The sequence below is a fragment of the Equus quagga genome, chromosome 7, assembly GCF_021613505.1.
Source record: "Equus quagga isolate Etosha38 chromosome 7, UCLA_HA_Equagga_1.0, whole genome shotgun sequence".
NCBI lineage: Eukaryota > Metazoa > Chordata > Mammalia > Perissodactyla > Equidae > Equus > Equus quagga.
The window spans coordinates 89,333,054-89,357,636 of record NC_060273.1 but is presented as its reverse complement, the minus strand read 5'-3'; the positions used below and the strand labels follow the sequence as shown (position 1 = coordinate 89,357,636).

Here is a 24,583-nt window from a genome sequence, read left to right as displayed (position 1 = left end):
TCCAGTAAGCCCTTTTAATGTTATGATGAGACATCTGGAAGAAAGCAGCACTGTAACTGCTCTAAGAACAGCAATATGCAGTCCCAAACTCAATGTTTATTCCACTCGTTTTTAAATCACTAGCTTAGGGAAAAAAAAAAGAGAAGCTTATAGCACTATTTCCTTTTGGGGTGGGAGAATATTATGATGAGCTGCTTGTGTCAAAATTCGTCTTTTTATATAAACAAACTGATCCCTGAAAACATAATTTCAGAAAGGAAGAGAATGAAGATGACTACAATAAGTGACATAACATTGTCTGATACTTTTCAACAGTGGGATAATCACTACCTTTTAGATGCTATATTTCTCAATATCTGCCTTTCGATTTGCCAGCTGGTGGACCAGAGGGATTGCTGAAGGTCTCCAGGTTCTTAGTCACATGACTACATTCCTCTCTCAAATCAGTAAATTTATTGAAGATTTATAGGTAAAAACAACAGTAGGCACATATAATCAATACTTTGGACTACAATCAGAAAGCATCTTTATTTATGTCTCTCACTATCCCTATAAAATGTGTTCAATGGGAAACTTCTTACTCTGTTTTGGATAAAAAAACACAACAAACAGGCAGTGTCAGGACTGTTTTGAGCATTCTCAGGCAACTGAAAGTCCCATGGTCACTTTAAATTGCATTTAGTCTGTCTGTTCCTATGTCACAATTGAAACTTAGAACTTGGTTTAAAGTTATCATACTTGTAGCCCAATGAGAAGCCATATGCCGACGGAAAACTGTGGAAAGGGAAGGTCTTTCTTTCCTTGCTCCTGCCAGCTTCTGATTCATCTGGGGTTGGGATGGGAGAAGGCAAGAGAAGTGAGGGACAGGAGTGTTGTCACTTGAATGGTGAAGTTGTGAAATGGCCTCCAGCTTTCTGGGCCTGGTAAACATTTAGAGCTGACCACATTTCAGAGGCTTTTGTAGGTTCTTGGGGGTACTGTGCTCATAGCTGGTGGTGTCTCACCTGCAGTTCCCTTGATTCAGGCAAACATGCTCTCCATTTGAGCAGCCACTCGCTTCCTCAGCCTCTAGGAACCCAGTGTTCTCCCTTGGCTTCTCCTGAGGCCTGCCTGCACCTAAGCCTCCCCCGAGCCATCCCTCTTTCATGTTTAGCCCACATCTGGATCAAAAGAAATACGCACGTGTTCTCTCCCTGGATAAACTCAGAGCAACAGCAGCTGCCCTTCACTCTACAGCAGAATTGGCTTGCTAGCCCATCTCTCATGTGATTTCCCAGAAGGGAGTTCAGCCATTGCGTTCTTCCTACTCAGGGACACACATTAGGCTTTTTGTTGAGTCCCACTTATGTCCCTTTCTCTTGACATCAGGTGACCCCAACTGTTTACTTTGGTGGGAAGTGAGAGCACACATTTCATTTTAAAAAATCCTCCAAATATCCTCTTTCCCCAATCTCCATCAATCCTTCTGTGATCTAGTATTTCCTTTGGCGTGTAACACCTATTGTTTCTTGGTGCGTCACCCAACACTTTAATTTTAACACCCGTAAGTATCTTATGGATTTTTGTTTACTTGTTTGAAATTCTAATGTCAGAAATTTGTCATTTAGTTGAAGTCCCTGTACTTCCTATACACCTATAACCACATGGTTATACTCAGGCAAGAAGTGCTCCTAAAGAACAAACCTCCTGGGTCTCGCCAGCCCACAGATTCTCTCCCTCTTAGCTCAGCAGACCCTGAAACTCTTTGAACTTTTCCAAGTGGTGGCCCAGGAGAAGGATCAGCAACACTAGGACACAGGGGCCACACAGCTGTCACTCTGCCTGGAGAAGGGAAGAAGGAACACAGGATGCTCAGACACTCAAGTGGGCCATCTTGTCTACGGCCCCCTGTACCCTGGGTGTATTTATATTTAATACATTCTCATTCTCAATCCCCCTCCATTGCTTCTATTCAACCATCAAAACCTAGTTTAAGTCTAATTTTCTGTGAAGCCTTCTTGCTACTTTCCCCATCTGGCTGCTGTACCATTTTATACATGTCTCCGTTCCAGCCCTTGCTGCACTATGTTGTAGTGCTTTACCAACTTGCCTCTCCTTGCTCCCTAAAAGACACTGTCTAAGACAAGGACTGTGCCTTAGTCATTTTTGAACACCCACCACCTGCCATTGTGCTTCATTGTTGTAGGGACGTCTGTTAAATTTCTATTGCTAACAAATTACTACAAACTTAACAGCTTGAAACAATGCACATTGATTATCTCACAGTTTCTGTAGATCAGAAGTCTAGGCATGGTGTGGCTAGATTCTCTGATCAGAATCTCACTGAGCTGAAATCCAGGTGTTAGCCAGGGCTGTGGTTCTCATCTGGGGCTCAGGATCCTCTCCAAGCTCACTGATTATTGCCAGGATTCATTTCTTGAAGCTGTAGGACTGGTGTCCCCATTTTCCTGTTAGCTCTTGGCCAAGATCTACTCTCAGCTTCAAGAAGCTGCCCACAGGTTCTTGCCGTGTGGCCCCCTAGGCAGTTCACAGCATTGATGTTTGCTTCCCTGTAGGCTAGCTGGAGGATGTCTCTCTGATTTCCTCTTCTGCAACTAGCCAGAGAGAACTCTCTGCTTTTAAAGAGCTCATCTGATTAGATCAGGCCCACCCAGGATAATCTTCCTTTTGCCATATAATGGAACATTACCACACCAGTAATATTTCATCATATTCATGAGTTCTACTCACACTTAAAGGGGAGGAGGTTATACAAGGGTGACAGTTCATTGAGGTCATCCTAGAATTTTGCTTACCACAGGGCTTGATGAATATATATAATATCAAATAAGATGTGTTCCAGAAATTTGTAAATTATAAACACTGCTATTCGATTGTAAGATTTTTTTTCTTTTGTCACCTTGGAAGGCTTTTTAAGTTGCTTCCAAATTTGTGTTGATTCTAGAATGGTTGAGGATGCTGTATGTGAGATAATACAATGAGACCCCTGCACTGGGGCCCAGGTAGCACTGGAAATTTGGGGTGGGTGTCAAGACCTGGTCTGACAGCTGACTGGCTGTGTGAACTTAGGCTAAGACCCTGAAACTCTCTGAATGTCAGACTCCTCCACATGCATAAAATGAGGCAGTGGGACTAGACAATGTATAAGGTTGCCAGTTCTAGTATTCTGGTAATTTCTAAGTCTAAATGATACTGCTGAAATTAAAATCCAGCTAAGTGACTCACAATATCCAAATTCATTAAAATAGTTCACAAAAGAATTTCATTATAGATGAAATTGCAATGATGTGATTTTAAGAGGAAAAGGCAGTTTTGTTTTTAAGTGAATCTATTCCTATATTGGTTGAACCTGATTAAATATAAATAAGGGTACACAACTATATTTTTAATACTTTACATAAAATGGTGAAGAATATTTTGTCTTTAGATGACATATCGGTCCAGTTATGGTCAGAAGTGAATTTTCCCCAAGAGATTAAAACCTGATAAAACTACTGTTTTATAAGTTGAATTAACTCAGTTGATGATAACTGAATAACTATCAAAGGCAGTCTTCAAATATTACGAATCAATTCACTGACTGTGTAAAGCATGTTGAGATTCTTTTGTACATTTTAGGGGTTTAAATCTTTCTTCTGTTTTATTCTAATGAAGCCTCTTCAACTAGGATAATTATTCTTCCACCCAAAAAAATGAACTCTAATTTTAAACAGGTATTATTAAATCCCACTGAAATAGGCTTCATGCAGATGTATTTGTTAAGACATCTCTTTACTGACTGTGCACAGTTATTAACAATTCACATTTCACTGTACCTACTGAACGAAGGCGCATTTATTCTTTCATTAAAAAGTTAAGCCCCGAGGGCAGCAGGAGGGACACAGAGCCTTCTTCCTATAAATGGCTCTGTCCAGTGAATATGAAATGCTTCCATATGAATACAAAAGAGAAAAGTAAATAAAACAAATGGACTTCTTCCACCCTCCATCATCCCCTCCCTGACAATACACTCCTCTTATTTTATAAAATGCCAACAGTTAACCGGTTCCCACATTGGTACTTCCATCAATCAGAAGAGGAATGATATTTGGCACCACTGAGTTCACAACATTCTTAGGGTTGTGTGAAAGTGAGAAAAAGAATATGAGGCCATGGTCAGTTCCTCAGGAGAGAGAGGTTGGAAAATCATGAGGGTGTTCATCAGCCTCCAGCACCTTGCTGCTCAAGTTTCTGGAGGTGTTTTTCAAGTTTTGAGATGTTTACTCGATGCATCATCAGAAACTGGCCATTCAAATGAAAGACGGGGATGTCAAATTTATACCTTTCATACCATGCAGAATTTTCTGGAAGTGTGATGTCCACCTCCTGTAAAATAAACTGAAACAGAGAAAGACTAAAGCTCTATATTTTAAAGAACATGGAACAAAGCAATAACTGCAGTGACAACCGATCCCCAGACTTATTTTAATGCTGAGAGGTTGTTGTTTGAGGTCCAAAGTGATCTAATGTCCCTGATTTCCACAACTTGATTGATTTCATTGTATTCCCTAACTCCTGAATTGGCTACTTTTCTGCTACATCAGTTACATTCGGGCACTACTCAGTTCCCAGTGAAATAAAATGTGTCCCAACTGGGAAGCTGCCCGAGAATCAGGACAGACGTGTTTTAGTTATAAGAATGGGAAAGGTGTCATGGTTTGCTACAGAAAACAATTCCTTGGAAATGACAAAATAAGATAAAAGGAATGGGGACAAAAGTTTAAAGCAAGCAGGAATACTGCACCTGCTAGTTAACTGTTACTCATATTAAAAGTCAGAGTAAGAAAACCAGTACTGCTCAGAGAAAAACACTTAAGGGGTAATGAGTTTTATGGAAATCAGCACTAAATTCTCTCTCTGAAGAGCAGAAAGAAAATTTAAATGAAAAATCATTTAATCTCTTTTCCTAAAGAAAGGATCTAGGCAGATACTTTATACCATGTACATTATCCGCTCCATATACATAAAGCCACACTGTATTATATTACTCTGTGTTTATAAGGCTCCAGTACTTCCTTGGCTTCATCACAAAGGGGACATGGATGCTAGAGGAAGAAAAAAAATAAAGCCATTAAACCATAAGAATGGCATGCAGCCTGACAAAAACCACAAGAAGCAGATTATGCTTATTTTAAAGGACTGTTTTCTACTAGGTTAATTACACTGTTTTATTTCCAAAGCAAAACGCTGCCATAGAATCTTATAAATAGCTAGTATTTCATGGTAAATGGGCTCTCAGCATTTTGTAGTTGTTTTGTTTTGATTTTATCCATATCTAATAAATTTATATGCTTATATTTGTTACACACACGTGTGTATATATGATATGTATATGTGTGTATATAATATATACACACATATGTGTGTGACAAGTGTAAGCATCTAAATTTATTATATTTATGTATAGATAGATACATACATATGCACATACACTAAATTTAGATGCTTACATTTTTTGTTACTGGCTTCATCTAATTGATATCTGGAAGATTATTTTTCACTGATCTATATAGTCCCAGGGCTTTGTCCTTCCTATGTCAGGAGCACTTTCCTGGCCTAGCTAACATCACCAGAATGGCTTGAAGTCTGTTTTGACTAGGGGACACTGAGCTTTGGCAGCCTTTTTCCTAATCAGTCCACAGGAACAAACCCACTGAAACCGAGTTAAAAGTGACTGCCTCATCTTTAAAAAGGGAAAAATCTCTCCTTAATTTGGATGATGATTCTACCAATTCATTAATGTTTTGCCTGTTAGTTCTAAGTGTCAGCATTAGGTTTCTTGAACTAATTCTGCACTGAGGGGCAAGCAAGCTTTAGTGCCCATTGTTGTTTGCACTCTTTAACCACCCACTGGAGAAGTCTGTTGAGAATGTTTTGGATCACTGGCAGATTGTAAAGGCTTCTCAGCCCTTGACTCTTTGGACAGGGACTAGCTATAGGTTCTCTTGCAGGAGCTCAAAATAGACTGAACATTACCGATGCTTATATGAAACCTGCTTTTTAACATGACAGGAGGAGATAAACTGTTATGTAAAAGAAAGGCCCCTCCTCCAGCTTAACTCACAGCTTGTTTTGAAATAAGGACCCAGATCATCAAAAGGCAGTTTTCCTTTAGAAGGGTCTTTCTGGCCCAGAGAATTAGGCAGCTCATGTTATTATTAGCATTATCAATAAACAGATTATGGATAGTCTGCGATGTTTTAAGATAATCATGTTGAAATTTTCTGAGAAAGTTTCAAAAGTCAACAGAGGATCGCAAAAGCAAAACAAGAACAAGCTAAATTGCAGAAGTACCAAATGCACTGACATTTTGCTTTTATATTAAAAAACTTTACCCAGATCACGTTTTTCATTTTGTTTTGCTTTTTTAAACATGGAACTCTATGCAAAATATCATGTGTACATGTATTTTTATGAGGAAAGGTTCGCCAAATTTTACAGGCTTATGAACTGAAAAAGCGTAAGACCCAGAAGTCTGGACCATTCAAACATTCTTATCTAGGATTTTCCATGGTCCCAATAGAACACTTATTTACTCTGTCCCTGAATTATAGTGGAAATTTGTTGGGTTGCCATCTAACACCCACTCCCCTTTCTTGTAACATAAATGCTGTGATTTTGCCTCACAGGAATTGCTCTCAGCATGTGGCTGACTCCATCCCTGAACAACGAGGTTAGGACACCTGGCTTAGACTGAGGCATCAGCACATCCTGTCCCTCTGACTCTGAAAGGCTCAGGGATAAGCCAGTTAGAGCCAATGGACAGCCATGAGGCCTCTGCTGGAGTTTCTGTAGATATCCGAGATGTGGGATCTGGGGTTTGGGATGGCTGCAGTCATCCAAGAGAAGAGCCTGAGTGAGAACAGATTTAACCCAGAAGATGTGGAGCTGAAGAGATTGGTAACATGCTTAGTTTCAGAATCAAGCTACTCCTGAAACCTGACCAACTCATAAATCCCTTTTTTGTGTTAAGCCACTCTGGGAAGTACTTTCTATTATTTATAACTGAAAGAGACCTGGTATTGTACTTTTTCGTTCACTGGATTGTGAACTCCTCAAGGTGACAGTGATATCTTATTATACGCTTAATGACACAAATCAAGGGTTTCATACAAGTTTTAAGCTGAATGGAAGATTAGTGTGTTTTTTTTGGCAGATGTTTTCAGTTAACTTGGCTGTTGCTCAAACTGAAAAATAGTGCAGAATAGTTAGGCTAAGTGAGCTCCATTAGCCTTTAGGGATTATTTGATTTTTGTGGTTAATTGTCACATACATTTCTCATGTGCAGACACAGATAATGAAATATTTTTGTTCCATAATTTCCAGCAGTGCAATATATACTTATGGCTATGAAAAGTAGTTTTGATTAACTATTCTCAGCAAGAAATTAATTTTTAAAAAACTACTTAAACTTTGTTATTAGAGAACCATCAGATATTTTCAAATTGCTAGAATGCCTGAAATCTGAAAAATCTATTAAACAAGAGACTTTTTTGTTTGAATTACAGTATTATTCACTAAAGTCAATTCTGTTAGCTTGTACTTTATTTCTTTTTTGACTATAAATCACACGAAATAATGTTAACTAGCAAAAGCAAATCAGAAATGTTTGTATGATACATTTCAGGGAAAAGCTCTTAAAAAATTTAAACTACCTTTATGGTGTAAAACTAGTATTAGGGATAAGAAAACAAGTACAGCCAATGCTTATTATTTGTGATTCTGTATTTGTGAATTCACCTATTCACTAAAACTTGTTTGTAACCCAAAATCAATACACATGGAGAATTGCAGTCATTCACGGACATGTGTGTGTAGAGAGCAGTGAAAAATTTGAGTCTCTCAAAGTGCACGTTCCTAGCAAAGGTGGACCAAGACAATGCTCTGCCTTCTTGTTTCAGCTCTCATACTGTAAACTAGTGTCCTTTTCATGATCTACTTAGTGCCACATTTTTCATATTTTTGCCTTTTGTTGGTGATTTTGCTGTTTAAAACAGTCCCCAAGCACAGTGCTGAAGTGCTATCTAGTGTTTCTAAGTACAAGATGGCTGTGCAAGATCTGCCTTATGGAGAAAATATTGTATTAGATAAGCTTTGTTCAGGCATGAGTGTATAGTGCTGTTAGCTGTGAGTTCAATGTTAATGAATCAACAATATATATTAAATAAGGTGTCTTTAAACAGTAACACACATAAAACAAGGTTACCTATTGATCAGTTGACACAATATATTGTGACCAGAAGCTCATAGGAATCTAACCCTATATTTCCCCTAGGAGCAGTGGTGTCGTACTTGCTAATTCAGTGTTTGTGGCAACCTTGTAAGACATAACTATCACAAGTAACAAGAATTGACTATATTTCTAAGTGATACATTTGTAAACATCATATTATAATCTGATAGTTCTTTCTTTCAATGTAGGGATCAGATGACTATTAAATATATTAACTTCCATTCTGATAATTGTGAGACAATGAGGTATCTGAGTAGGAAACAGAATTACTACTGTTGTAACTGGAACTGAAAACTTGAGGAACAGGTCTGAAGAAAGTTTATTCCATTGCTTTCCTTTCAACATTTTTCCCTTTCTTAAATGTACAACATTTTTTACCCAGCAATTTTAAAACTTTATGTTTTTAAAGTAGTAATTTTTCTTTTTCACTCTGTACCTTTGTGAATAAGGTCAGCACAGGCAGAGCAGTCTTAGAGGCAGAGAGATTCCTCAAGAGGAGTCGAAAGGAGCATTTGGCAAGTTGCATGCTATTTTCTTGAAGCCAGAGCATCTTAATTCTGCCAAAAGAAAAACAGACCAGTAAACTTATGTGCCCTAGACTTTGCTCTTTATAATATGAACAATAAACTGCAAGCCTATGATGGAATTTGAAGACTTCAGAATTGCTTCTTGGAGTCCAGAGTGTCAGAGAGGCCCAGAAGTTCACTATATTCCAAACAAAAGAGAATTTAGAATGGGGAAAAAATCCACATTTATGGATTAGCTGTGTGCCTAATCACTTGGTTTCTATAAGCAAACTGCATGGGTTTATTAAATTGAATACAAAATTAAATTTCACCTGCAGATTTTGCTAACATCCTAATGATCCCCTAAAATGTGGACGTTTCCTGAGATGGTTTTTATTCACGGAGATAGCTTATCTTATGGACAAGCATTCAACAACACCCAGCCACCTTCATGGTAAAAGAAACAATAAGCCAAGCAGCACAGGTCCCCAGCTGAAGGTTAAAGCTATCACTTATGAGATCTGTTCCTCTGCTGCAAGAGATGGGGAAACACAGGGCTGTACTTAGTGGAACTGCAGGGGAGAATTAAGCTGAGTTAACTTGTGAGAAATAAAAACTACTCATCTCCTTAAGAAGTATTTTAAAAGGAGATTGCCATCATTTTCGAAAACATACACAAATGTACTAGTGTTTCTACCAGAGATATTCCAGTAAGAACAGCTTGGTAACAGCAGCATGTCAAACATTAGGCTTTGAAGCTCCCTCATCCTGCTACTTTGCTTGACATAAGATACCTTACTTATTCCTAGTTATTCTATTGAGCCTCGAACTTTGTCCTTAAAACTACAAATATGATAATTTCACTTTTAAAGCACATATGTACTGTTGACTTTATGATTTATCAGTATTTCCAAGACAGATTCATTCCTGAGATCTTCGTTTCTTGACTTTACTCCTCTCTCCAACTTTATCACTTTCCCTCCCTTATCTTAGCAAGCTGCAGTTGCAAAGATTCTCTTTGTTCCTTGAATACCCAAAGATCATCAGAATCTCTGTATTTGCTGCCCCTCTTCATGAAAAGCTCTTAAGTATCTTTTCCTCTTTTGGCCTGGGCTCATGTTACCTCCTTAGCGATGCCTTAGTGAGTTTCTTACCAATGTGGCCAGCCCATCACTCTCCATCCTCATACCTTGCTATAGTTTTCTTTTATCTTTCACGATCTAAAATTATTTCTTTACCTATATGTTCCTTCTACTACAAGTATATTGTCCTTCTACTACAATGAGAGTTCCATAGGAGCAGGTACTTGTCCACACTAGTATCCCTGAGCATCTACAATTAACCTGGCATACAGTAGGTGTTCAAATATTTGCTGAAATGTTAAATATTGCAAATATTGCTGGAATGTTAAAAGTAATGGAGTGAGCCTTTCTCCCCCTCTTTAGTCTCACCTCTAACCCTGATCAGATACTCAGTGTGCAGAGCAGTCACTATTTTCGGGCAGATATTATATCGTAACTAAAGGTGAGTGCTCCTCAGCAAGTCCATGAGATTGTGGGCCAGGGTGCTGCAGCTGGTCCCAACCCTTCACCACCACCTGGAATCTCCCCCTGCTCTGCTCCACAGAGCATGACTAAATTAATTATGTGCTAATCTCTACTAGTGACTAGGCTTTTCAGTGTAAGATTAGCCTTAAACTCATTTCAAACAGAATGACATGACTTTAGAGAAGAACACCAACGCATATCAAACTAGTGTAAAGACCACAGGACAAAAAGATCGGATTCTGATTCATGAAAACAATAATCTTTCCTTCACTCTTAAACCTGTAGCCTTCCACTTCCCCCTGGATCTTCCTGCTAACTAAACAATCCTGATAATGCATTAAAAAGGAATGTTATGAGAATTTTGCAAGGATCTGCTACCCAGCATTATTCCGGGGTGGAAAGCAGATCTAAACAATTTCACAATATGCTGTGCTACTCTCAACTAAGTGTTAAGCCCTGGTATGCACATTTTCTATAAATTCAGCAGAATCAACAACTCCAATAGGTGAATGTGGCTGGAGACAACAGCTTCTAAACACTGTGTGGCTTTGTCTACAAAGGATGGAAATGAGAGGGGAAAGTATAGTGTTAGCCATGTTTACGCTAGGTAGAAATTTCTACATCATTGGTTTTGGGAAGGCTGTATGCCAACAGTGGCCTACCCTCCTACAGTATGAAGTTAGAAAAGCTGTACTGTATGGAGGAGAAAGAAAATAAAAAATTAGCTTTCTCAGAGTAAAGGCAGAGAGACAGCCTTTGGAAATGAGATGGATCAGGCCATCTATGGCAGTGACCTAAGACTAGAACCAGGACGGCAAACAGTGGGGGGTTTAAGATTTATTGATGTCTGGCTGGTAAGGAAAGGAAAACTTATTGCTTTTACCCAGCTGAGTTAAGACTGAGGTGTTAAAGCTTTAAAAAAAAGATTCACATTCACAATGGAAATCTGCTTCAGTATTTCCAACATGACAAAACACAGCATGTGGTCTTGGTTGCGCCCAAGACAAATAAAACCTGTCATAGTAAGCAGAGTTGCTATTCATTCCAGATTTGCTGGAATATTTGTTCAACCAACGCAGAGAGTTAAGTAAAGTCTTCAGTGATGCTACAACCATTCTGTTTAAAACTAGTTCTCTTTTCCACAGTTAGTCTCCATTTCTACTTTTTTACATATATTTAATTACTTAAACATGGCACAGTGTTTACTGAGAAATGCATTAGCATTATGCAATTTTACTACCTGCATATTTTCCAAATGCCCTAAGGCACATGCATTTTACCACTTGTTAAATTAGCTGATTTCCATGTAAGCATTGTATTATAAAATCATATTAGAGTCTGATATAAAGAAAAAGCTCCCTACACATCTCCTAGGCAGAGTAAGATATTAAGGCTAAAATTATGAACACTGGAGTCCACTTAGTTCTAGAAATAAAAAATAAAATGAAAAACAATACATTCCAATTGGAAGTCTGTAATATTCTTCTTAGAATATTTTATTAACTCTGTAAACCCTAACACCATTGCTGTCAATGTCACATTCACCGAATCATGCCTTCTTGAAGTAAAATCTTAATATGGGCTACTGTGTCAATGTGACATTTTCATTAGTTCTATTATTTTTGAACAGTATCTCAGCACTATAAAAATATTCTGAAAGGCGGTCTCTGCCTGTTAGCTCATGACTGGGAGAGGACAACACATTTTTGATTATGTCATTGAATTTAGTCATGAAATATGTGTCCTTACTACACACACAGACACAGTTTTATCCTTTGTATTTTGTTCTATGCCTCTGTGATATGAGCAAAAAGAGCCATGTTCGTAATATCAAAGAAGCACAATTGGGTCACCTTTGTCCCAGACAAAAAAAAAAAAAAAGCAAAAGGCATAAGACTGGATTTAGAATGTGCCTAAAACAAATTCCACAGCCTAACAATAAAGATGGTGACTCCTGCTGTTTCAAGTCCACTGCTGCTCAGAGGCACAGATCACCCTGAAAGAGAAAGAGAATGCTAGCTTTTCAACCAAACTGAGCCTGACTTCAGTGGTCTTTATGGCAGAATCAAATACAACATGGGGGGAGGACTGATTGGACCAATTCAGTCCTCCTTGAAGCCAGATAAGGACGATAACTTAACTTTATAGCATTTTCCCTGCGAAGCACTGAAGGGCAGACCATTAAAGCAACTGATTACAGGACAGAAAGAAGCCAGGGTCGTTGGAGCCTTTATTAAGGATTATTCATTTCTTGCATGAGGAGCTGCCCAGGCTATGGCTGCTCATCACTTATGTGGGGCTCCTGGATTCTTCAAACACTGTGTGTGTCTGATTAGAAGGGAAACAACATTGTTCTCACTTGAGTAGAGAAACTGACCTTCACTGACCTGAATTTTTATTCATACAAAGAATCCTTTGGCACACCAAACCTCTAAGTTCACGTGATCCCTCATCAGCAAGCTGCAGTGTTAGTTCATGTGCAAAATCAAAAAGTCTATATAAACCCAGGGACGTCTTGGTTATTAACAGGTAATGCTGGAGCTTCTTCACAAGAGTATAATGTAAATTTAATGCTTAGCTGACATTAACCAAACACTATTAGCGTAGCTCTCACTGAACCTGTGTTCCATAAAGAGAGGCTCAGGGCTTCCGTTTAGTCATTTGTGCCATGTGAGATGTCAAGTGCTCCATTTCACATTCACTGCCGTCTAAGTATAATGTTCCTATTTTTACCCAAATGACTAGAAACACACACACACACACACACAGCCCTCTATTGGGAACAAAACCCATATTTTAGATTACTGAAGGTTTATGTAATGAGGTGAGGCTGCTCTTAAGAGATTCATCTGGGTCACTGAGCTCTACCTAATCCAGGGAAACAGGGACAAATGACGCCTCCCCAGTGTTCCTCTGTGCTTTTGGTCAGTCAGCTGTGTCCAAACCTCCCTTTCTTGCAAACAAGTGGGAGCCTCGCCTGGGATCTTGGGGACAAGTGTGGAGCCAAGAGTGACGAGGAAAGGTAGCATAAAGGGACACAATCAAAGCTGAAAATTGAGGAGATACTTTGAGGTGCCAATTCAAGGAGCTAAGCAGGGCTAGAATGAGGCTATAGAACAGAAACAGGGAGTGCGGGGTGGAAGGCCCAACTTGGAGAGCGGCCCTCACTCACTGGTGTGGGTGGGATCTCAGGTGATTTTCCAGCACCTCAGCAATCAGGGTACCTGGCCAGGGGAACTGCCTACGAGGTGGAGCCAACTCAGATATGACGTTACAAGAAAGATTCCGAGCTAACTACCCATCTGTGGGCCCACATGTATGTGGTGTCATGCTCAGCTTCATTCTTCTTTTTAAATTTAAATTTTTAAAGTTTTTAAAATTTAAAAAATTTTTTAAGATTTTTAAATTATAACTGACATATATTAGTTTCAGGTGTACAACATAATGATTCACTATTTGCATACACTGCAAAAACAGCTTCATTCTGGCTATGCAGTTGGACTGCCGGTTGGACCCATATAACACATGAAACCATGAGTAGGCCCACATTATGCCCCAGCCCTGGGGTGCAAGAAGCAGCCTCTCACACCATGTGTCCACCACACTCCCTGCAGCTTCTACTTCCAGATTTCAGTGCCCACAGGATCACCTCACAGGGGTCCAGAGAAGCCAGTAATCAGTCCCAGAAATGAATGGTCACATGAGTTCCTAGTGACAAAACCCCTTTTTACTTCAAATTATTACTATGACTGGGATTTCCAAGTATCTTGAAGTCTCTATTCTACTATTTGTATTCAAAGGGTGCTGCATTCACTTGCATTCAACACTCTGCTCTGTGAAAAATTTTTTAACTGTTTGAAGTGTGGGCCTTGCCTATCCAATAAGACTACAATTTCACTGAAGGTATACAGCATTTACATATCCACCACTTACTACATGCACTTTGCCCCCATATCCCCCTCCCTTCAAATTCTCAGTAAAATTAAGTCATTATTTTTTTTCTTCATCCTTCCTAGTGTTGAGCCCATTTCTTTCCCTCCAAATAAAACTCTCAGGTGGGGACATCACCTCCACATGCTGGATACAAGCAACAAGAAAGATCTATTTCAGTGCATTCAGCAGGGAGTTAAATTCTTAACTGAAACTATAAATACAAGAGAGACTACAACAGGGACATCTAATGGGCAACTTTGAATGTTATACGGGGAAAGGAAGAGAAGAGTACTGGTGCTGAGATTGGAGGTGGTTTCATAAGGGATCTAAGTCATGTAGGATTTAGATATGTAGACAAAAGGGGAAGCATTCTAAAGTTGGGGTCAGACACAAAGGCACTGAGGGAGGAATGCTGTGGCCTGTTTGATGGGAGCCACCGGAGGGTTTTGAACAAGAGTGATGTGATAAAATCAGTGTTTTGGAAGATTGATCTGGCAGCAGCATGCAGGATGGACTGCAGAGGAAAGGAGAACGGAGGCGGGAAAGACTTAGAGGTCAATTATGACAATCCACTTGTGGGATGAGAGTCATTCATTTATTCATTCAACAATTATCTGATGTTTTCCATGTATTAGATACTATTCTAGATGCTGGGTTCAGTGGTGAACAGGAAACCAGGGTACCTTCCCTCATGGGGTCTTATAATCTAGTGACGTTAAAGACTCTTTAATGTCAGACAGTATCAGATAGTGCTAAGTAGAGGGGAGGGAGTAAAACAGGGTGATGTGATGGTGACTGAGGCAGGTCCTTTCAATAAGGTACTCTGAGTAGGTGTCGTTTTTCTGAGACTAAAGGGTGAGGTGCAAAGATCTCAAGGAGGAGCATTTCGGGTGAGGGAACAGTAAGTGCGAAGACTCCAAGGTGAGGACAACCTTGACTTTTTGGAAGAAACAAAGAGGACCATAAGGCTAAAGCACAGTAAACAAGTGAGAGAGTGGCAGGAGGGCTCAAAAATGGTCAGCAGCAGGGTCAGATCACCTAAGGCCTGTGGGCTATGATAAGGAATTGAGGGGGGCTGGCCCTGTGGCCAAGTGGTTAAGTTTGTGCACTCCGCTTCAGCGGCCAAGGGTTTTGCTGGTTCGGATCCTGGGCGCAGACATGGTACCGCTCATCAGGCCATGCTGAGGCGGCGTCCCACACGCCACAACTAGAAGGACCCACAACTAAAGTATACAACTATGTACTGGGGGAGATTTCGGGAGAAAAAGCAGGAAAAAAAAAGCAAACCCAAGAAGATTGGCAACAGTTGTTAGCTCAGGTGCCAATCTTTAAAAAAAAAGGAATTGAGGTTTTAAGTACAATTAGATTTAGAGGAGGGAAGTGACATGATCTCATATACATTTAAAAATCACTTTAGCTGCTGTGTAAAGAATGGATTTTAAGGAGGCAAGATGGAAGCAGAGACCAAGTTAGGGGGCTTCTGCAGTAGTCTGGGTGAGAAAGGATGGTGGTGTGGACACGGCCAACGGGACCTGCCAATGAATTGAATATGAGGAATTAAAAATGATGGTAAAGGGGCTGGCCCCATGGCTGAGTGGTTAAGCCCGCGTGCTCCGCTGTGGCGGCCCAGGGTTTTGCCAGTTCGGGTCCTGGGCGCGGACATGGTACTGCTCGTCAGGCCACGTTGAGGCAGCGTCCCACATGCCACAACTAGAAGGACATGCAACTAAGATATACAACTATGTGCCGGGGGGATTTGGGGAGATAAAGCAGAAAAAAAAAGATTGGCAACAGTTGTTCGCTCAGGTGCTGATCTTTTAAAAGAAAAGGAGAGACTGGCAACAGTTGTTAGCTCAGGTGCCACTCTAAAAAAAATAAATAAAAAAATAAAAATAATGGTAAAGACAATTCCAGTTTTGGTCTTGAGCCTCTGGGTGAGTGGCAGTGCCATTTACTAAAATGAGGAAACTGAGGCAGGAAGAGATTGAGGGATGTAGGGACTGGGAGCTCAGTCAGGAACAAGTTGGAGCTCAACTAGAGTGTGGCAATATATAGGTTTGGTAGTCAGGAGAGATGCCAGGGCTGAAGATATAAATTTGAGACTCCATCATTCTAAGGGCTGTATTTACAGCTGTGGAAGTAGATGAGATGATCTCAATAGGAGAGAAGAAGAGGGCCAGGACAGATCTCTGAGGCAATCCAACATTTAGGAATTGGGTAGAGAGGCGCCAGCAAAGGAGGCAGACAGAAAGGATGTGAGGTAGGAGGAAATCCAGGAAAGTGTGTCATCACAGAAGCCAGCAGGACAAAGTGTTTCCAGAATGGAGTGGCTCATTGTCAAAGAGTGACGAAGGCTTGGACTAGGAAGGGGGAGTGAAAGAATCTACCACAAATCAGGCAAGATGTCCCTGATCTTGCTCCAAGGAAATGAAATCTTCCAACCAATGCTAACCCCTAAAATAAACTCCCTTGTCTGCTTCTTGCCTAATTTAACATCTTAACCAAAAGGAGGTATTTCTGGTGAGGATGGAGGCAGTGGTTTGGGAGAGAAGAGTGAAGGCAAAAGTTGACTGGGCGTCTTAAAAAGATAATACATGTAAAAATCTCTGTGTAAGTTGTAAAGCAGAATAGAGAAATAAGGCTTAACTATTACTAAATAATACTAAAAGTACGGTATTGTTATTAATAATGATGATTCTATTGGCTGAAATGTGTTTTTACTGGCCTCAAATGGAAGATTTAAAACTCCAGGAATAACAATCTCAGAAATAGCGAACTGCAAAACTGAAAAATATTTCAAACAGAAATAGCCGAAAATTTCAGTTTGTGAACATAAAAAGGAATTTCCAAGATACGATATCACTGATTAAAGACCCAATATGCTTATCTTCTACTAAGACTGAATATCTAGACCAACAAATACCTGGGCACCAGGTATTGTCTCAGCTTACTCAGGCTTCATGAGATTACAGAACAGGGCACTGAAATTTAGTCTTTGAGTTGAGGTTTCCCCTTGATAGGTTTTTTTTTCTTGAGGAAGATTAGCCCTGAGCTAACATCTGCTGCCAATCCTCCTCTTTTTGCTGAGGAAGACTGGCCCTGAGCTAACATCCGTGCCTATCTTCCTCCACTTTATATGTGGGACGCCTACCACGGCATGGCTTGCCAAGCAGTGCCATGTCCTTACCCGGGATCCAAACTGGCAAACCCTGGGCCACCAAAGCGGAACGTGCACAATTAACCAGTGTGCCACTGGGCTGGCCCCTCCCCTTGATAGGTTTTGAACAAAGGTCAGTTCCCGCCCAGTTGCTGCTTCCCCATACTTGCCTTTATATTTTCAAAGAAGGGAAAATTCAGTACCACTATTACATTACCAATGATATCCTCAACCCATGTTGATCAAAACAGAAGCTGCCTAGGTAATGGTAAAGTTGAATTTTATTAATAATTTTTAAAGACAAAACTTATTCCAAGGTAGTTTTGAATAAATTGTGTAGAGAAGTCAAAATAATTTAAATTTACACAGCTCTCACTAACTCATCAGTCAGTTCAGTTAAGCGCAAATTGTATACTTCTTCATTTAGAACTTTAAAGTTGCTCTTCATGTAGAGTTTCAGTTGGAATTCAGCATGTTTGAATTCCTGGGTGTATTTTTGGGTGAGGATTTGCTAAATATAAACCCTAAAGACAGGCAACTGCCACTAACTAGTTCTAAGATGCCAGGCAATTCCTCACCTCTTTAAGCCTCAGTTTCATCAATGGTAAAACAGAAATACTACCCCTGTCCTGTTCTCTCATTTTCAGAGACGTGGAGAAACTGTGCCATAGGCTTTGGGTCCTCCTGATCAGAGAGGGGGAAATCACACACAGAAGAAATGCCATGGCAATAGCCCATGACTTCAAAAGGCTCCGAACAGAGACTCTGAAGTCATTTTTACCTGTAGGAGCCTAAAATGCTAGTCCATTTAAAAAAAGGACCAAAATTCATGCACAGATCCATGTAGAAGCGTACAGGCACTTACTCATCGCAAACTTGCTTCTCTAGCTCCTCAATAACCGGGAAGCCTTGGCATCAGAAAGGACCCAGGAGGGAAATGGGGGAGGAGACATCAGAGTGGCCAGGCACTCATCTCACAAATGTTTGAGCATCTGAGTTGGAAAAGCACCTCCAAAAAGGAATAGTGTATTTTTATTTCTTACTCTTAGACACATTTTAAAAATGCTTTTTAATGACAGACCCTTGTCATCTTGGCATTCTCCTCCACGTCTAGGAGCACTACTGTGGTGCCTAGGCCTATAGCAAGCTGACAGATGTGAAGTGGAAAGGGAGAGGAATCTTCAGTGTAAGCAAGAGTCTATTTCAAAATCTTTGGACCTTAGCAGTCACACTTTCCTGATCATTGCTTCAGAGGAGGCTACTCGATAATGGGGTTGGTGCACATGACAATGTCAGGGAAGGGTTTCCAGAAAAACATTCAGCTGAAAAATAAAATGAAGATGCTAAGCAAAAACAGTAATGTACTATTACTCTACACTCCCTCTAACACCTAGGGGTTCAAAGGGGATTCTGGGCTAATTCATGTTAACACAACAGGGCTTGCACACACTGCCACCCTCCCCTCATCCTCAACCCCAAAGATACAGACTTAGCATCTGGCCTGGAGCCAGGGAGGCATATTCTGAATTCAGAGTGCAACAATGTTCAGTACAATTATGACATAATGGCTGTAAAGCTGTCCCTGAAAGCCAAGAAAACCTGAGTAATGTGGTTGGGTTATATCATACAGGAGGGCTTAAAAGAGTTTAAAACCAATTTGAAAACTCCTTTATTCCATAAAGATAACATTAAGATAAGGGCAAAATCCTTCTAGTTCAAGGGATGGGAACAAAGTGCGTAAGGAATTATGCAGACTCCTTTCCACATTATCCTTAACCAAAATGACCCATTCCCTTTGAAGATATCTCTGATACTTAATACTGACCCAAAAAGAAGGCAATTTCACTAAAACATTGTAGTCTTATTGTACCCAGCTAGTACTGCCTTGCTATTTAAAAAGCACACAATCCCGTTTCCAAAAACAACTGTTTGCAATCCAAAATCCAACCATCCAGGCAGTGTCTTTCATTGGTCACTAAGACGCCACTATTTCCAGAGAGGTGAAGTTATTCTTATGACCACACAAGACCTGAAAGATGTTTCACTCATTTTTAGCCATTTTGTAGCAAATGACTTTGGAGCATTTGAGTTACTAAATATAGCACTTCCTTGGACTTGTGATCCCAACAACCCCTAGGCCAGCAGAAGAACAGTGCTCAGTCTAAATTTTGGGAACCATCCACTCTTGAGGTCAGGCCCTGGCAATCCGCAATTATGTGAGATTCCATGATCCTCTGAATTCTAGTCTGTTACTTAACAGCTATCATTGATAGACTGTCGTAATATTTTGGAACTGAGAAGTGACTTTGGAGATCCCCTTGCTTTATGGATAAATAAACTAATGTTTAACTAAGGCCACTCATACTGCATTTTTTGGTACATTTCTCTATATTTTCTTCTTGAACAATGGCCTATTTTTATACATAATGAGACCAACACAGAATTTTCAAAACTAGAAGGGACCTCCAAATTCAACCTCCTTTCTTCCAAAGAAATCTCAAAAAGCTTTATACATTAATCCTCAGAGTACACCAAATAACAGATATTAAGGCTTAATTTAAGGATGGAGAGAATGAGGAACGTCTCAGTTACAAATGGCAGAATTCTTTTACTATAATAGTGAGATTCTGATCTCTAAATCTAAGAAGATTCAGATTAACTTCATTTTTGAACCTGGAGAAACAGAGCGGAATTTAGATCTCCGTTTTTTCAGTCTTATGTCCTAAGCTGCCTCAGCTGCCTGAACTTCTATTAAATAACAGTATCCTTTCTTTTGGCTGACTGGGAGAACATGTTTTAAAAGTAAAGAGTTAAAAAATCAAAGAATTCAATCTTCTGTCCTTACTCCTGACTAAACTAGAAGCCATTTCCCCATTATTTCATGATTAATATGAAAAATTACAGAAACAATGAGAGGAAGTTCATCTGTTTCCAGTAGTAACATTCTGGTTTCTGCTGCAGACCCATTGTCAACAGAAGGAAGCAGCATATACCACAAGCATCCCCTATTACAACGCGAAAAGCTGTTGACTTTGAACTCCTTTGGAATGTTAGTAAAGTAGAAAAGCTGATTGTGGCTGTCCTTCAGTATTATTTAGGCAACCTAGCCTTAAAATAGTGACCATACATAGGTCCTCTACCCTTAAGGCAGGACCAAACCAAGATATTAGTGCCCTAGGTAAGCTAATTCTAGCATACCTTCAAATGGATGCTCTTCAAATAGTTGCTCAAGTGTTTGGGTGAGAGGTTGAACACATCAGGCCTGGAGGGAGGGTTGAGACAGGGCTGGTGGAGCCTTTCAGCTTGCATATTCCATTCAACACAACAAAGGCCCAGCAGCTGAGCAGGCCAGATCTTCTTTCAGAAAGCAGTTTGATGACCATCTATGGATTCTTAAACAGGCCCTTCCCCACTACAAGCTGTTTATCAAAGCATTAGTAACTGCAGCATTTATAACTGCTTTTAGTAAGCTCTTGAAAGATTATTGACTTATATTCTTTTCTCTACCTTGCTGTACCTCCAGTGATGTTTTCACCCTCCTTATAGATCCAGCCTCCCTTCAGGAACACTGTCTTTTCATTTCTATACCAGGTACCAAGTGTTTGCAACATGCCAGGCACTAGAAATATAAAAGTGATTAAGATACTTTCCCTGCCCTTCAGGAACTCACACTTTGGGCAGGAGAAAGATTTACCAATAATACCACAGTGATGAAGCCTATAGCAGTAAAATGGTTATTACTAGATGTTACTGGTGAAATGCTGTGAAATCCTTGGAGATGGATACTGTCTTAAAATAGAGGTACTTTGAGTTTTGCTTCTATCTCTGGAAACCTTATGTTGGGTAAGGATTGGAATAAAAAGAGAGTAATGTTTTCATGCTTCCAGTTCCCCGTGGCTGTAACGGGATACAGGGATAACACCTATGTGAAACTTAGCCAAAATCTTTCATTTTGCATATTCTTTCTCAATTTTGTCCCTCAAACTTGCTGTGTAATACTACGAGAAGGGTAAAGTAAGCTTGCCTCGTCCCTGCTACCTGTGCAGCTACACATCCCCGGATCCAGATGGTTTCTCCCCTTCAAAATAACTGCAAACAAGATTAAAACTGCATGCAGGAACTATTCCAGCTGGCTTTTGGCTTCCTCTGATGTACACCCCTTGAATAAAGCAGTGGCAAAATCACATTTCAAATAAGGAACATAAAAAAGCTTACTACTTGTATCAGATCACCTCAAGGTCCTGCTATGTGTGAAACCCCAAGTTCTGGCATTAGAAAACTAAAGCATCAGCCAGGTAGGGTATGCACACATTATGAAATATAAAAACTTTAATAATAAAAAATAATTTGTTTTGAAGGCCTATCTTCACATTGCCTCTGGGTGCATAAGAGCATGACAAAGCCAGGCGTCTGGAATAAAACAGAAATACAGTCCAATAAATTCCCAAATTGGAAAATCCTCATTTCTATTACCTTACCTGCCATCAATCCATCTAAATAAAACTGCACAGCCACATTTTCCTCTGGTGAAGTAGACAAAAAAATATTGATCCTTCCTTGGCAGGCTGCTACTACTGACCACAGCAAGCATGAAGAAAGAAAATCTGGGGAGTCTGCCTGTCTAAAACACCAGCCTCACCAATCTTAATTTTCACAACAGGTCCTTTCTGATTCTACGCAATTCCTCAGCAGAGCAAGACCCGGGTTATTAGGCTGTAACATTTCACAAAGAACCATGATTAGTTCTGCCTTACCCCAATATTACTATAATCACTCAATATTTCCAGGGTACACCTCTTTTTCCCAGTGTTTTAAATCTCAATGTATACAGCTTCAAATACTGGTAGAGAGCTTCAAATGCACTTTCATAAGCTATTCCTCAGAATTACTAAATGAGAAGATTGTGGCCTCTAATAGCTGCCTCAGCTTGCACAGGGTCATGCACACTGAGACATGGCTCTAGTGGCTGCTTAACCAAGTCAGTGTACCAACAGGAGACCTGCTCATTGCTGGGAAATGTGCTAGAAAATGTTGGCGATATAACAGATCCTAGACACCATCCCTGTCCTGGAGGAGCTGAGAATCTTGAGGTCAAGCTGGGCTGTACTGTGGATTTTGTTTTTAAGTGCTCGAAAATATAAAGTACTATATAAAACACTTTCTATTAAGAAACAAGAATAAAGATCACTTAGGCAACAAAGCTCCTTGTTAAACACGGGCATAGTACGTAACTTGCCTATTCATGTAAGTAACAATTCAGTTGGGACTCTTCTACCTCTGGACTTATTAAAAAATTCTATGAGCTGATATTTCTTAGGGGTGACTGACAAGGCTAAGTTTTTTTTTTTAAGGCTATTTGTTGAGAATTGTACAGTCTGATTTATTCTCTCATTGTTCAACACCCAGAGGGCTGCTTTTGCCCAACAAAGCAGAGAGAAAGCCCAGAGAGCCCCGGGACTCACAGTGTTCCTTACTGCCCCTTTCAACCTTTTCACCCCAATTAAAGGTCAACATGGCTGCTCAAAAATATTTATTTAAAAGGGCAGTCATCTCAGCGGGCTGCCACTTAGATTATATTACCACTTCACAGAATTCAATTAAACCTGGGATGGGGCACCTGTGAATCACTGGTAGAAACATGAAGTTTTCTGCTTTCTCTTAAAAAGCTGCCTCTTTCCCGCCCGTTATTTTCTTCACTACCCAGAGCGCCCTCGCGCTTATGATACCCGCCCCCGTAGCTCATGGATTTATGGCTCCCGGTTTAATGAAATTCCCTCTAACGTCAATCGAAATTGGCAGCGCGACGCCTCTCCCACCCACCTGGCAGCGTCCAGCACCGGGACCCGCCTGAGCCTCCCGCCGCCTACGTCGCCGCTTCCGCCCCGCGCTCGGCACTTCCGCCCGAGCCGCCGGGCCCGCCCCGCACTTCCGCCCCGGCCCGCCGCCCCCTCGGGTTGGGCTCCCGGGAGCGCAGGGCGGGGCCGGTCGCCCGTCTGAAGGATGGTCGCCCTTGGCCGTTATACGTGAAAAGAGAGACACAAGACCAAGACCAAACTATTGAAAAAAAGGCCACAGAAAAGTGACCAAGCGTGTTTGGGACCATTTAATAACGAGCCTCGGGTGTGGGAGCCCACTTTTTGAGAATGTGCAGTCCAGGCCATTTTAACCCCTTCTTGCATTCATTCGTACATTAATTTACGGTTTACTGTCCTCCTCCTGTCAATACGGGCTGAGCTCGGTTATGGGGAACAAGATGATGACCAAACTGGCAGCCGTACCCTCCCCAAACTTAAAGCTGTGTAAGCAAGTCAGACATTAGGAAATTAGCCTTTAAATGGGTCACGCATTCACTGAGGTAGGAGTTTTGAAAGGGAAGAAAATATGGACCTATGAAAAGAGTAGGATCTAGTTGAAGAAGTGGCTTTTGGGCTGGGATGTGAAGGACTCGCTTGGGCAAGGACAGACCTCTCCAGGCCTGGGGAAGGTTGGGACTGGAGGGAGCCAAGCATGGGCAATATGCAGAAGACTGACAGTATGGCTGAGGATAGAGGGAGTGGGGAGAGAGGCTCACACAGGCTGGCAGGGAGGCAGGAGCCAGGCCACACAGGGCCTTTCAGTTTTTTGCTAAGGGAAGCTGGAGGAATTTTTGTTTTACTCTATTTTTGTTTGTATGTGGGAAGGGTGTTGAACTGATTCCCTTTCCATTCTGAAAGAATCACTCGGCTTTGGGAAGCAGATGAGAGGGGTTTGAGGGTAGGTGAGAGCAGAGTACAAGCGGGGAAGGCAGAAGGCTGCTAAGTAGTCCAGGAGGGAGGTGTGGTGGCTTGAATGGTGGTGCTGTAAATAGTGAGAAAATGATGGATGATAATAAGAGTAATACTGAAAGCTAGCATTTATTGATTGCTCACCATCAGCTTCACACTCATTAACTTGTTTAATCCTTAGAACAATCCTATTAAGTATTATTAGTACCATTTTACAGATGAAGAAATGGAGGCTTAATAACTTGCCCTAATTCTCAGAGCTAGGAAATGGCAGAGTTGGAATTCCATGACATGCTGTCTGGTGCCAGCATCCATGAGCTTACCACTATACACTCAATATGTATTCAGTGATTTTTAAAAAGATGCAAAACAAACCAAGGTCAGGAATGAATCCCCTAAACAAA

The 24,583-nt window shown here is 40.6% G+C and overlaps 1 protein-coding gene across 2 annotated transcripts; it reads right to left on the bottom strand.

The window, feature by feature from the left end:
- Positions 1-433: 433 nt before the first annotated feature.
- Positions 434-23,328, bottom strand: C7H5orf63 (chromosome 7 C5orf63 homolog). 2 transcript variants are annotated; one of them, XM_046667896.1, is made up of 4 exons: positions 23,236-23,328; positions 8,709-8,829; positions 5,028-5,084; positions 434-4,377 (listed from the first exon to the last, which is right to left on the bottom strand). In XM_046667896.1, the coding sequence occupies exons 2-4, from the start codon at positions 8,820-8,822 to the stop codon at positions 4,201-4,203; spliced, it is 348 nt and encodes a 115-aa protein (XP_046523852.1). In that variant the 5' UTR covers positions 8,823-8,829; positions 23,236-23,328; the 3' UTR covers positions 434-4,200. The 2 variants fall into 2 exon arrangements, with proteins under 2 accessions (XP_046523852.1, XP_046523851.1); XM_046667895.1 differs by lacking the exon at positions 23,236-23,328 and adding an exon at positions 21,894-22,155.
- Positions 23,329-24,583: the final 1,255 nt, after the last annotated feature.